This window comes from Equus quagga, chromosome 1 (assembly GCF_021613505.1).
Source record: "Equus quagga isolate Etosha38 chromosome 1, UCLA_HA_Equagga_1.0, whole genome shotgun sequence".
In the NCBI taxonomy this organism is placed as follows: Eukaryota; Metazoa; Chordata; class Mammalia; order Perissodactyla; family Equidae; genus Equus; species Equus quagga.
Window position 1 is genome coordinate 155,254,206 of NC_060267.1, and position 14,945 is coordinate 155,269,150.

The following is a 14,945-nucleotide window of genomic DNA, read 5'->3' on the forward strand; positions in this document are numbered from 1 at the left end:
CATCAAGGAAGTTGACTTGCAGAGAAAAATAGTTCCCACTAGGAGGAATAAAGGGAGCCAGAGTGACTTGGTTAGTCCTTGTAGCACAGCCTAAGAAATAACTAAGTCATTGGAGAAAATTCAAGCTGTATGGACTAGACCAAATGCATATGCTATTTTTAGGCCACAAATTCAGGAACAAAAATCTAACTTTTTATATTTTCCCAACACTGAAACTTAATTTTTATATTAAGCTTCCATTCCACACATCAGAAAACATAATCAGTTAGCCTAAAGGTAAATTTCAGTGTGTTGGTGATTTCTTTATCCTATCAGGCTTAAGATCAGGCACCATGAGGATTGCCCTTCTCCTCTTCTTCCCTGGGTAGTATTTTTGTTCCAAGGGCTTCCTTGGCATACTGGTACTGAGGCTTTGAAACCAGCTGTGCTGGTATCTGATCTGATTATCCGTGTGGTTACCCTTCCACACTGGCATCCAAACAAGTGGCCCAGCCACACCTGACTTCCAGTTCCCAGGCCGCGTCTCCACCCATGGCTGTGTCCCCTGGAATGAAGGCAAGACCTCTGTGGGGCAAGCTCTCTTGCTCTGTCAGCTCCCCTTCTCAGAGGCCTGGGAAAGTTGGCCTGCTCTTCCCGGCCTCTCTGTGCCCGGAGACTGGAGATCTCGGCAGAACCTCTTTGTCTGTGACACGCCAGGAAGCTTTCTCTACTGTCCCACCCCACCCCATGCCACACAGTGCAGGGAACCTCTGCGTGCCTAGGGCCGCTCAGAGTTCCCCAGGGGAGCTAGCGTGCGGCCTTACCACTCTTGAATCCTCAGACTTAAAGACAGTTCCACCATCCAGTTCTCCCTCCTTCCTGCCCCACCCCAGACTTTGCCCTAAGTGAGCTGGAAGTGGAGTCTCTTCTGAGACTTTCTTTTCTTCTTGTCTCTTCATCCTCCCTTCTCAGAGAAACTTTGTTTTATCCAGGGGGACCAGGAATAAGAGTTTGTTCAACAACAGGTCTTTCGAATCTCTCTGCCTTCTGTTTTGACTACCGCTTTTTAAAGTCCAGGAATGTCCTCTCTGTGCCCTGGTTCCTCTCTGCCACCCCCTCTGGGGGCATTGCCAGCCTCACGCTCTGCTGCTTGATGATGGGAGGCTCATCAGGTCAAAAGTAAGTGTGGGAAATAATACAGCAGTAAATTCTCCACACGGCATCTTACCGTGTATGTTATGTAATCATTTCTAGGGACTTCGACTTTAAAAATCATGAGATTCTGTTTTATATTTTGAGGAAATAACTAAAGAGATAGTACACTTGGAATTGAGGGAAACCCTAATCTTCACACACACACACAAACGAAGCCTGAAGAGGAAGTGTGCTGCACTACGTCAAGGTGATTCAGCCGGAATTCAGGGGGGTAGGGCTTCAAAGCAGCCCTGCTTCTTTGGGCTCAAAGGGCTTGTTTCTGAAGGTTCAGATGAAAGTGGGGAAAGGACCCAGCCCCTCGGGAGGTGAAAGGAACTGAGGCTCTGATGCAGCTTCCTGCCATCCTGTGGGAGATTCCACGGGGCTGTGGCTTTCGGGGGGACAAGGCCTAGATGGTCACATTCCTTCCTAATAATCTCTACCTGATTGTGGAGCTCTCCGTTGGCCTGTGTTGGGAAGGATTCCATGCCCAAGTCCCCCCGTCATCATCTTCTCTCTCACGACCCTCTCCCTTTCCATGGGACGACGTTCTCCCAATGAATCAAGTCCAAGCCTCGGCAGCCTCCTTGGCTCCTGCTCCCCACAGACAGTCACCACATGCTAGTCCAAGCCAGTCTCTCTGACTTCAGCTCCAGGCCTCTTCTCATAAGATGACCTTTCCTGAAATACTGTCTCCCTCATGGCTCCTCGCCATTGTATATGATCCCTGGCTACCTCTTCAGCTATACCCAATCCCATAAATAAACCTTTTTATTGGACTGTACTGCACAGATAAACTGGACACTTCGCTGTTCTCCAGATGTGGCCCTCACTTACCTGATTCTTGTCCTTTGCTGGAACTGTTCCTTCTACTCAGAAGCTGCTATTCAAATATACCTCGCCTCACACCAAATCAGTGTCCTGTGCCTATTAAAGGCCCACTCATTCTTCATAGTCTTCTCAAATGAAACCTTTGCATCAACTCTCTATCCCCCATCCGGTGATTCTGAGTGAACTTCCCATGAACTCCTTCTGAGTACAGCATCCTTTCTCTAATTTCTGGTGCCTTCCATACTGCTGGGCATGGGGGTCGACTGCTGAACATTTGTAGATCTGAACTACAATTCAGTTACTTTATTGCATTTTCCAAAAGTAAGGGAAAACGGTGAGAGTGAGTCTGTTCACTATACTTAAATTTAAAAGGTTGTATTGTCTTTCAACAGGGCAGTTGATCCAATATAGAGAAGCCCATGTATGTTTTGGCCACATTCATAAAGGGAAAATAATTTTTACTTCTTTAAAGAGCCCCTACTAGAAACTTTCTCTTCTCCAGTTGTCTAAAATTTCCTGACTCTTAGCAGAGGGAATTCAGAAAAAAAGTGGGTTGATACTATATCTTGGTCAACTGGAAGAATACAGTGCAATCCATCTTTTGTTCAATTTGTAGTAATTAACAGCTTCAGGGCTTGTGTTGTGAATTGTAGTTTCAAAGACTGGTTATAGAGCATAAATCAAATCTGTAAGCACAAGGGATGTGCAACTAACTTGGCTATTGTAATGTACTGTGATGTCTTAAGCAGAATGTAGTGCACTGCACACACTACAAAGACCTAATGCTTCCAGTTTATTACATGTATATGATTTCCAAAAATATTCAATCCAAAGGTATAGGTAGAACACTGTGTTAAAAGCAGCAACCCTTTTAAGAAGAGAAATAGTGTTTCAGGTCTGGGAGGAGTGTAGATATTCTTTTGTATTTGCGGTAACCAGAGGACTTGTTCATGATTTCATGGCCTCCTAGTGATGAATTAGGAGGAGAATTGGAACCCCCCTCAACACCTGTCTAGACTGAGTCAGTGTCGTCTTTCAGGGCTCACCTGGTTTCATATCCCAGCATTCACTTGCTCTGCAGTCTTAGTTGGGCAATTAACTTAATCTGTCTCTCTCTTTTTTTTTTTTTCAGTGAGGAAGATTGGCCCTGAGGTACCATCTGTTGCCCATCTTCCTCTTTTTACTTGAGGAAGATTGTCCCTGAACTAATGTCTGTGCCCATCTTCCTCTATTTTTGTATGTGGGATGCTGCCACAGCCTGACTTGACAAGCAGTGTATAGGTCTGAGCCCAGGATTCAAACCTGTGAACCCAAGGCTGCCAAAACAGAGCACACAAACTTAACCACTATGCCACCAGGCCAGCCCTTAATCTCAGTCTCTTTATCTGTAAAATGGGGACCAAAAAACTACACTTCAGAATAGTTGTGAGGATTAGATGAGACTAAATATGTAAAACCCTTCCCAGTGTCTCACCCAAGTCTGTGCTAAAAAAGCACTGGTCTTTCTCCAGGTCCTCCTGCCTTCCACTCCAGAGGGGAAAAATAGCTGGTTAGTGTCATGCTTGCCACAGAGTAAGCTAGCAAATATAATTTTTTTTGACACTGTTAAGTAAATTGCCTCTTATAAGAAATTTTGCAGTTTCATTCTAAGTTTTAAAAAAGTAATTAAATTCACTATTTTAATAAAACTATAAAAGGAATACAAAGTATTACAATTTTAAACTTTGATTTTATTTAAATTTTGACATCGAATACTATCCATCTTTTGTAGGAGGAACCACATAGATATGAGTCATGGGCAAACTATGTATGACTGACATTAAAATATGATCAGCTTCCGTGATGGCTTTTTAAAGAAACATTGTTTTAATAAAAATATTCTTAGGACAAAATTGTCAGTGTAAATGTGTGTTGCATTTTTTATGAATAGTTAGGAAGTGTAGTATTTTCAGTGCGCTAATCTGAAAGGTTTATTGAGAGAGAATGCTTTAAAGCTCCAAACGCTTTGGCTAACATTTGCCATGAACTGGGTAGTTCTTGATATTTAAGTAAAGAATAAAAATTTAAAGAGATATCTATTTGAATTTTTCTCATTTTTGTTTTCCTAAAATTATTAAGAGCTAAATAAATGTACCTTTTTGGGGTGGGGGAAATATTAAAAATTGTGAGATTTTGATTAGGTGGAATAGGAGGAATAATAGCTCTCATACCCAGGATTAGCTGAAGTTGATTTGCACGTGTTACAGCCAGACACTCCTCCCATCGTTCCCAGTCTCGCTCCCTTTTTCTCCCCAAAGCTAACTCATGTGATTACTCACTCACATCTCAGTAGTCCTGCCAGAGCCCTCCAGGAGTGCTGAACTGGTTATGGGACTCTGTCTTGCCATGATATAGCAGCAGCAGGTAACTGAGAGACTATTCTGGTAGTACCTGAGACTAAGTTACCTTTATTCTAGGTGACAAGGGTGGGAAATGCCCTTTAAATTGAAAAGAAGTAACAGATTATGTGGAAGGACTTTTAACATATAAAATACAATAAAGGGATTAGTATTCAGCCTATGTAAAGAGCATTTACAAATCAATAAGAAAAAAGAAGCATGGGACACAAACCGGAAATTCACCAAAGAAGTGCAATAACTTCACCAGATTTCAGATAAACACAAAGTAAAACAAAATCTGATTGACAAAACTGAAAAGCTTGATAATGTATAGTCCTAATTAAGGTGTAGCAAAATGGATTCTCTTCTGGTCAGAGTGCAAATTGATTCAGCCACTTTAAAACGTATTTCTTAAAATAAGAAATATGTATATCTGAGGTCCCAGCTATTTAATTTCTCCTTGTCTACCCTAAAAGATGTCTCGTATTTATGCACAATGAGGCATGCACAGCTATACTCACTGCAGCATCATTTATAATCATGAGAACTTGAAAGCAAACTAAGTGCCCATCAAGGCAGAAGTGGCTAAGTAAACTGTGATGTGTGCAGAGCGTGTAGTACTATTCAATACTGGTTATAAAGAATGGGCTAGAACTGTGTGTATCAACAAAAAAGAATCTCCATGACACAGAAAAAAATTGTAAAACAGCCTTATGATGTGTTTGTTTATTTAAAAAAGGAGAAAGAAAGAAAGGCTGAGGTAATACTATCGACTTTCTACAATAGTAACTTTCAAACTCTTTTGGAAATGACCTTCAATAAGAAACACATTTTTTATCTCAACTGAGTGAACTTTTGCTACATGCAATGAGCTCTGACATTTTTCTATCCTTTTCCATTTCATTCCATCCCATTCTGTCCCATTTTTCAAAATGTTGGCCATGACCCATTAAACTGATTTCAGGACTCAACCACAGTTTGGAAAACACTGTTTTGAAGGTACACACTTATGTATGTAAATGGATAGGAAAGTGACTGGAAGGCAACACACCAAGCTGATGTCAGAGGTTACTTCTGGGGAGGCGGCTGACGGGTAGTGGTTCCAGGGAGCCCTGAGCCTCTTCTGTGATACTTAACTTCGTTTTTATGTTTTGTTTGCTTGTTTTACAAGGGGCACAATGAAACATTTTTAAATTTATTTTTTAGAGAGTAAGCAATCAAAACTATTTTCAAAAGTCAGTGATTTACTGGAATTGAGAGAGTAATGGTCAAAGAGTCTTAAGAAAAATAATTTTAAGTTACGGTGCATAATTGGCTAGCTCAGAAGACAGGCATTCTAGCTAACTGTCTCTGTTTTTATATTTAGGGTCACAGATGAGCACATTCTTGTGGCAAGGTAGAGTCAAACCTGTGTGATATCCCACTCCAAATGTCATCACAAATCTAAGACCTCTCTGCCATGCTGTGAGATTTTAACTCATTACCTATGAATGTTAAGTCCACACGTCAAAAACATGAAGTAGTCCACCCTAAAGAGATCAAAAACCAAGCACTCAAATTTCAGAAAATGCAGTTACTGTTCCTGTAGCAACAGCCACTCAGCCACGTTACGTGGTCTCTAGTATTTGATATGGGTCTAGACAGTTATGTTTTAACAATTATCTCTGTACGAAGCACCATGCTAGAAAATATGACATATGTACACTTGGCCATCTCTACAGGCTGGAGCAGATACCTCTAGAAGCTCTCTGTTTCCTATTTTAGAGCCACCTTAATTCTTCTCATTTACCTTCACATTTTTACCATAAGGGTAATTTATTAAACCTCATCTTAATGGTCAAGTAATTGATGCTTGAAAGGAATTAGACACAGTGCCTCGGAGAGATGGATCCTTATATTTCAAACATTTACACAAGATATCAAGTGCAGACAAACTAGAACCAGATTACTTCCTGTGTGAATTTCTCCACTAACTCTGTAAAGAAACCTGTAAGGAAAACATTTCTTTAAATGTTATATTTATTTTCTCTTTTGTGTTTTGTGTCCTAAAGATAAACTTTCATATACTTATGATAAAACAAGTTGAATCTTTTAATGACTACATTAAATTTTCTCTTTAAATATTTTGAAAACATTTTCTATGGTAAAATATGCAAGCTTCCTTAGAAAGTATTTACATAAGAATCATATTTCAAAATCTTAGCTGTTGCTAAAACAATGATTGTACTCAAATTTAATTTCGTGTAGGCTCAAGGTTGTATGGAGGGAAGAAAAGAGGGACTTTGGAACTTTTCTTTTAAAAAAGGAAACTGGCAAGAGAAGTATTATTGCAGAAAGCACACGATAGGTTAAGGGATGCAAGGGAAAGAGCAGGAGGGTGGGAGAGGATAGCATACATCCGTGTCTATGAAGTCTCTCTTCCATTTTCTCCACTATGGAGCTGAGGGTGGAGGAGGCAGAGGTGGCCTTGTGGCTAATCTAGGGGTCAAGGCCATTCCTTTAAATAGCTTTCTATTTCTCAAAGTTAAGAATGGACCACTTGTGGCTAGGACATGTGAAGTTGGGAAAGAAGCTCCTGTGCAGTTTGACACGAAGCTAGCCTGAAACTGGAAGTGGTGTGGCTCTGTGATGGGGATTTAGGATGAATTATAAATGTGTGCTATTTAGACCTGGAGAGAAATCCAGGTAAAAGTTATAATTTGTACTGCTCAAGGGTTTGAAAGTTAGCTTTTATTACTTAGAAGTTTTTGGGTTTTTTGCTCTGTAAGATTGTCTAATTCAGTGTTTGCATTTAGCAGTTTTAATAAAATTAGTCTTAAAATATGTTTTTGAGGGCATTACAAATTTAAAATTGAAAAGCATGATTGCTTGTTGACTGCTTGGCTTTTCAATGGCTGCAGTATCTAAGGCACCACTGACTCCTGCTGGCAGCCTGATATAATTGCAGGCAAAATATCTAAGCAGTAAATAGTCTTTCAGATGTTGTGATAGGTAATGTCATTATGTTACTTAGACATCTGAGAGGTAAAAGGATGGAATTGTGCAGCCCATATCATAAAATATTGGAGTGTTATAGGGTCTCTGCATATTGTCTCATTGGTAGGATGAGGGTCTTTGCCCTAAAAATTTTTTTTTTTCAGAAGTTGACCCCATTTGCCACTAATATCACTTTTGAAAGAGAAAACTAGGGTCTTGACTAACTGCAGAATTTATCATCCACAGCGTCTGCAGGGATTGCTGTGTCCCAGAGGAAAGTACGTCAGATCAGTGATCCCATTCAGCAGATCTTAATTCAGCTGCACAAAATCATCTACATCACACAGGTCAGTGTGCTGGGTTTTTATTTCCCTTTCATCTCAAGTACAGGTGTTGGCGGCAATATTGCTGAAGAACTGCTTTGTGCAACTTCCAACTTGAGTCAATGCTGTTCTTATCTTCTCCAACAACATATATTTAGGAACACTTTGGCTTAGCAGCAGAGCTGGGAGGGTAGTAGCTTAAAAAAAAAGCAAATATGTCAGATTTTCCCTATGCCTCGTAACCTGCTCTTTCACTATTAATGCCCAACCAAAACCAAACTTCAACACAGATGGCCCTTCAGTGTGGGGGTGAAAGTGGGGACACTGTTGGGCTTCTGAAGCAGCTCACTACAGGGAAGAAGGAAAAGTAGTGCCAACTTCCTAACCCTGAGGATGCTGAGTTAAAGCCAGAACCTCACAGAGAAATGAAAATAAAAGCACACAAAATCCAGGATTGTCAAAACTTCCTATATCTAAATCTCAGTGACTCCTAGGCACTGGGGAAGCAATCGCTGTTTAAAAATTGCAATTATTTATTTACAGAAATCTATCTAATGATAGCAACTTGAATGTTTAGTTACCCAAGGTACGCACTATTATTAAGAGAAGAAATTTTTGGAGATAAAGAAGGACAAGAAAGTAACTATGATTTTGAAGTTTAAGATTCTATGTTGTATGCAGTTCATTCATTTGTTTGACATAATTATTAGGTGCTTATTATGTGCCAATCACCACCCTAGGCACTTGAGATATATCAGTGAGAGAACACATAAACATTCACTCACCCTAAGATCCAGAGAACCAATGTGGGGATTCCGTCAGCTGCCAATTGTGACAATTTCAATTATACATTCAAGTACCAGAAAGAAATAGCACCAGGTCAATGGAACAACTGGGCCCATTGTAAGGCAAACTTGAGCTAATATACCTACCTTCCCCAAAAGCAAACAAAAACTCATTTTGATTGGTGTGCCACAGTGGCCATGTTAGACTCTAGGAATTAGTGTCAGTTAGCAAACAGTGTCCAGTATTCCCTGAAAGCTTGTCTATGTCCTCCTCCCCAGTGAACAGGCACTCCAGTAAATGGCTGCAGATCTCTTTGGAGGAAAATTTATAGTTTGTACTTGTAGCAATGTTTTAGGGCCCTTCCTCAAGGGATCCCAACTTTCTCACTAATCAAGGGACTTTGGATCTTTGAATTGACTAGGTCTGGAAGCTCTGTGAGAGGCTCTGAGTCTCTACTGTGGCTATGACTCAAGTCAAATTTTGTCTACCAGACCTCGAGTTTCTTTTCTGTTATGTAGACTAAAGAATACTCTAGTAGCTTGGCCACCTATTTTCTTTCCAGGAACACCCTAATCAATTAACAACTACCAAAGATCTCTGTGGGCCAAGGCATTCTAGTTAACAGTACATCCCTGCTGCCATTTATGATAAATGCTCCCAACCTGTCACTGGTGGTCAAGTGTTGCCACTTGACCTCTGCTCCTCTGGGATCACATGATCCCCACTGGAATCATGTAATTTCAGGGTCGTGCCTGGCCTACATAGGAGAAAAACCAGAGAGATTTTCAAGGATGCCGGTGCTCCCCTCTCCAGTGTATTTCTCGATGCCTTAGTGAAAGGAGTGCCTTGTGAGTGTCCTTGCTGAACATAATTGGGGGCTGAGTGTGCAAGTCACACATGGTAAATCCACCCCAATGTTCCTTTCTCTCCAAGCCTTTGAACTCCCTCCTCCACATGCCAGGGAACCTCTGACATTTTACCCTCATTAAATGCTAGCCACCTTTGAGTCCAAGTTTTAGTACACCAACCAATTAAGTTGCCACCTCGAGCTGTGTAAACTAGCACATTAAATCTAGAATCTCTAGTAAGTGCAGGAATTCAGCCTGAACTAGTGCCGTATTTCACCCTTCTTGGCCTAACACCCTCAGAATCCACTCCTGCACGTGTTCCACGTTCTCTGAGTTACTTCTCATAAGTAATAGCTATGTCTTGCAGTTCTTTTGATGTATAAACTATTTCCTCCTGGGTTATAGTGTAAACCAGTTCCCTGGATCATGTTAAGATATTACCCTAATTATGGACTTGACCCTCATTGTTGTGGGTATTAAGAGGAATAAGCATCCCTTTTTAAGGTAACACCCCTCATCTGACCACATGAAGTTAGTATAGAGTTTCAAGCAAAGAAAGCCTTGTCTCATCAGACACAGGGTGACAAACTACTGGCAATGATGCCTCAGAGTGAGTTGAGTTTCAAGATTGTTATTTTTGTCTGGGTCCGACAAGATGTCCCTATTTCAAGTTTTAGGATCTTATTATTTTTTCCAACTTTGCCCTGAGAAACTTGGTGAAGTGTTCATTCAACAGAGGTTGTAATTTAGCAACCTGCCCAATTAAATTTATGTTTATCAGTGCTGTGGCAGCAAGAATGAACAGATTCTTTTAGGGCTGTCATGGAATCTTTCTGGGTCTCAGACCATGACTTGAACTGAGAGTTAAAGGACCCAAGCTTGTCGTTTTCTTTCTGTAAGTGCTCCAGTGTGCTCTGAAGATCCATCCCACACCACAGCCCTCGTAGTCTTCATGCTGCCTAATGGTCAAGGGCACTAGCCACAGGGGCTTCCAGGGCACTCACTTCAGTTGGCTCTGCATCAAGGTGATAACCTGGTTCATTGTGAGGCCACTGCATGCCATGGATGACCAGCATCCTATGTCCTACTGGTGACAAACTCAGCACTGGACTCAGTTCCAAGGGCACAATCAAAACAATTCCAAAATCCCGTAGGTATGGGTCCTTCTCCTGGGACATTCCTGGAGCCAAATCTGTATCAGGGAGGGTCCAGTCAGGAGATAGAAACCACACAGTAAATTCAACAGGGCAGATTTAATATAAAGAATTGTTAACTATAATAGGGTATTATCTACTAAGGAGGGGAAGAGAATTCTAAAGAATATCAGAAGAGCAGATAGGAAGTCACTACTTAGGGCTGAGGCAGAGCACCAAGAAAGGAACAAGATAGAAGAGGACACCCCGACCTGGGATGAGGTCCAGACCTCACTGGAAAGGTCCAAGAGATCTGCTGAGGTGCTGTGCTGGAGGAATTTGCAGGGAAACCTCCCTCTGGAGACTGGGGCAAGCCATCCATGGTGAGATGCCATGGAACTTGCTGGAAATCAGCACATCAGGGTGGTGTGATGGGAAGTACCCTGTGAGGACCAGGGAAGGCTCCATGGAAGTCTCTGGGAAGCCACCTGCAGGGTTGGTACCACTGAATCCAGCAGGGGTGAGCACCACTAAGGGTCCCCATTGCTGCTGACTGCTCAGTGCTGCAGGACTAAGGCAAGGCAGGAGCATCACAGGGGCCAGAAAGACAAGCTCCATTCTCCTCCAGTGTCCTCCAGTGCCCGCTACTGAGAGAGCTGAACATCCTGCCGGCTGGCAGGGGAGAAATGTTCCAGAGTCACCAGGGGGGCAATGGAGGGTGGATTTGGAGCTGAGAGGCAATAAGCTGACAACTGGCGCACTTAGCCTAGGGGGCTAGGCAAGGGACTCCCTTCTCTGGGACCTACCTGTCTCTGAGTTCTCCCTGCTTCCCCTTTGACTTCTCCCTCTAGCCTAGGGAGTAGGCTGGCTCTGATTTATCATGGTTTTTTTCCTGCAAATATGGTGTTCTTTTCAGTCACCCTGAGGGCTAGCCTTTGAGACTCAAGTCTAAAGTTGATTACTTTTTTCTCCATTTTCTGCTGTCAACCTTTCTCTTAGGCAACCCCACAGAATTATATACCTGATTAATGAAAGAGGGTCAAGGGGCACAGGGAAGTATGAGAAGGAAGAAACTTGGTTAATAAATCAAAAATATAATCTGCCATATTGCTATTGAGTAAAGATATTATATTCAAAATTGCTTTTCCGTGTAAATACTGATATAGAAATATGGGGAAAGCATTTTTAACTTTAGTGTTATGGAAATAGCTTTAAATAGCTTATTGATTAGCTCAATGATTAACTACTAAATTGAGAGAAAATATCCTTTGAAATTTAAATATAGTTTCCACATGCCTGTCTTGCTAATTTTTATATAATGAAAAACGTTTTAATGGCTATATTCCATCTCTTTATTGGATTTCCAAGTATTTTAAAGCAAGAATGGTACTATCATAAATCTTATTATTTTGCTGTTATGCTGTCAGCATAACAAATGATTTCATATTTTTTGACAAGATGGCATTCTTTGCTGCAGGTTGAGATATAACCACTGTGGTTTTTAAAATGTATTTCCAGAATACTTTAAAGTTTATGACATTGCACACAGTAAGGAATGATTCCCCTTTGGGGAACTTTAAATCACAGTGCTGACCAAAGTCAATGCCTTTCAAATAAAGGAAATAAATGCAGTGTAAACATGATCCTATTGTATTTGCTAGGTGAAAGATCAAAATCAGTTTTCTCTCTCTGCTAATCACAAAGGAAAACTGCTGAAAGTAAAACTGAATTGACAAAACAAACAAACAAAAACTCTGCTTGTTCATATGTTTATTTACTAGTCAAACTCTTTCAGGCTCTGGTTGCAGAGCCAGACCCCTGCTGACAACCAACAGATGACCTTAAAGAGGAAGCTGCTTACTTTTGGCTGGTGGTGGCCTTTCCCATCCAGTTTCCATGGAGACAGACCCGTGAAACTCATCTAAAAGCAGCTATTTTAAAAGGCAGAATGTTAAAATCCTTACCCTGCCTTCATTGATTTGACATCTGTTTTCATCAAAACTGAGATGGTAGGGCTGGCCCAGTGGCATGGTGGTTAAGTTTGTGTACTCTGCTTAGGCGGTCAGGGGTTCGCAGGGTTCAGATCCCAGGCACGGACTTAGCACTGCTTGTCAAGCCACACTGTGCCAGCATCCCACGTGAAATAGAGGAAGATTGTCACAGAGGTTAGCTCAGTGACAATCTTCCTCAAGTAAAAAGAGGAAGATTGGCAACAGATGTTAGCTCAGGGCAATCTCCCTCAGAAAAACAAAAACCAAAAAAGAAAAAACTGAGATGGTAATCTTAAGACCAGCAAGCTGAGAGAATGAAATCGGTAGTTCATTTCCATTGCTGGAAACCACAGTTGATCTTTGGGGATATAAGGTGAGCAGAGTATATATCTTACCTTTTAGTGAGAGTCTCCTTGTGTTACTGCTTAGGTAAGACCTGAGTAACCAACTTAAGCTTTTGCTGTAACTCCATACTTAGGATCGGATTGTTTTGTTAAATAAATGCTTTGAAAATCAGCATTTAGCAACTTTTAAGAATTAAACATCTGTCTCGTAGAGAACAGACAGACAGTTTGGTTGGAGCTCCTTCGGATTGCCATCTTAACAAGCACAACTGTTGCCAATCGAACAAAAAAAAATGTGGTTAGAAATAGCAATGTGCTGTCCTCCCATGAAAGTTGTGTTACTGACTGTCATCAGTGAAAGATACTTTTTTTCTCAGCAGTGGTGATGGATGAAAATAGAACCATTCATACCCTCTTATCTGGGTCTCCTGGTTCCTAATGCCAAGGAGGACAGATTAAATAGAATTTAGGATAAAGATGTGTTTCTCGAGTAGACTCATGTTTCCAGGATTTGTAAATTCTAAGAGAAGTTTTACATTTTGTGATTTATGATGATGATAATCTTTGAACATTTTACTTTAGCGTGTAGGGAAATCTCCCCTTAAGCAGTAATATGTCAAAATAACATTTTTTTATATAGAAAAGATATTATTTAAGTCACTATCAAATGGGGCCCCATGGACCACTGATGGTCTCCCAGTATATTCTTGGAGATACTAGAGAATGTAGTTCTTTAGAAGGAATCCATATATTATGCAAGTTTGAGAAAACCTACTACAAACATACATATTGGATTTCATTTTTTCTTTTGTTACTTTGTTACTTTTGTTACTTTTGATACTTTGTAAAAACAAGCAAATAAAAACCAAGCTTTTGGACATGTGATGTTGAGGGAGTCATCTGCTTTAGAATCAGTTTCTTCATCAGTAAAATTCAGATAGCTTATGGGACTATTATGATAAAGTAAATAAAGTATGTGAAATGTTTAGGCACTGTAAAGTGCTGTACTACAGTAATGCCAGTGGTGGCAGTGTTTGCTGTACGATAGTGCTTGTGCTAGAAGAGTCCCTCAGGAGGTACCCTTGCGTGTTGCAGAAGGTCTTTAAGCTCTGATTTCCTCAGCTATAAGACAGTACCTGCTTTATAAGTTTGTCGTAGGGAAAAAAAACTGACCTATTACACATAAAGGAGTAATCATAGTGCCTGGGACATACAAATCGTAGGTATTAATATTCTATTCTTAGTATTATAGTCCCTATCCATATTTTTATACTTACATCAGCTGCTATTAAACTATCCATGAGTCATCATTCTATGCAAAATCTTAAATTCTTCCATGAAAACTTTAAGATAGGGTGCTGTCCATAGTGGTAATTATTCTAATAAGATATAATAGTTTTCTAATGCTGCCCTGTGTATGAATCTTAAGTTGACAGAGTGTTAACTTACTCAAGAAAGTTTTTATGGGAATTAATTCAAGCCATCAGGAGCAGTAAAAGCCATTCTAAGTTAACTAGAGGCTTATCAACTTAAACGAACAGCAAGGAGTTTAAGAGTAGTATCTGAATTGGTAACCTGATGCTGATAGCTGCCAGTCCTGGGGAAGTTGCCTTTGAAGGAATCTATGGCCCTGCTGATGCTTCACACCTTTAGAAGTGTGCTGTAGCAGACAATCTGGTGTATCGGAAAAGGCTTGCTGTCTTTCCCTTGACAGTTGGAATCATGCCGGGCAGGAACTAGAAGGTCCTGGGCCACACTGCCCTCTGGTGTTTGATTTAGGGAAGTGGCAGCTTCTAGTGGATAACGGTGGGGAATTATCAAATCCCAAAAGGTATCTCCAGGCACTTTTCCCATTCCTTCTCCGCTCCAACCCATTCCCTTGCTAGGAAAGTATGCACCTGCCCCGCCCCTTCATTGTCTGACCCTTCTCTAAGTTGAATTCGTTTTGCTAATCTCTAACCCACATATCTATCATTTATATTCATTTTCCTTCTCATCTGTCTTCCAACTATTTGCTCATTAATGCTGAGAAATCTCTCTCTCTCCACATTTCTTGATTTCTCCTTTTCATTCCATGTGAAAGGACAACAATAATTATGACTGTTTGCTGGGAGAACAATAATTACGACTATTTGCTGGGGTAGGAGGTAGTAACACATGTG

General features: G+C 40.8%; 1 protein-coding gene across 8 annotated transcripts in view; it reads left to right on the plus strand.

Moving 5' to 3' along the window:
- The window catches only part of NEK10 (NIMA related kinase 10), a 216,797-nt gene that overhangs the window by 175,778 nt on the left and 26,074 nt on the right, over nucleotides 1-14,945 (plus strand). For 4 of the 8 annotated variants that reach the window (XM_046644179.1, XM_046644190.1, XM_046644194.1 and 1 more), the window contains 2 exons: nucleotides 5,749-5,778; nucleotides 7,605-7,705. In XM_046644179.1, the coding sequence (XP_046500135.1) occupies nucleotides 5,749-5,778; nucleotides 7,605-7,705 (131 nt within the window). The remainder of the gene's footprint in view (nucleotides 1-5,748; nucleotides 5,779-7,604; nucleotides 7,706-14,945) is intronic. The other 4 variants (XM_046644185.1, XM_046644199.1, XM_046644202.1 and 1 more) reach the window with 1 other exon arrangement.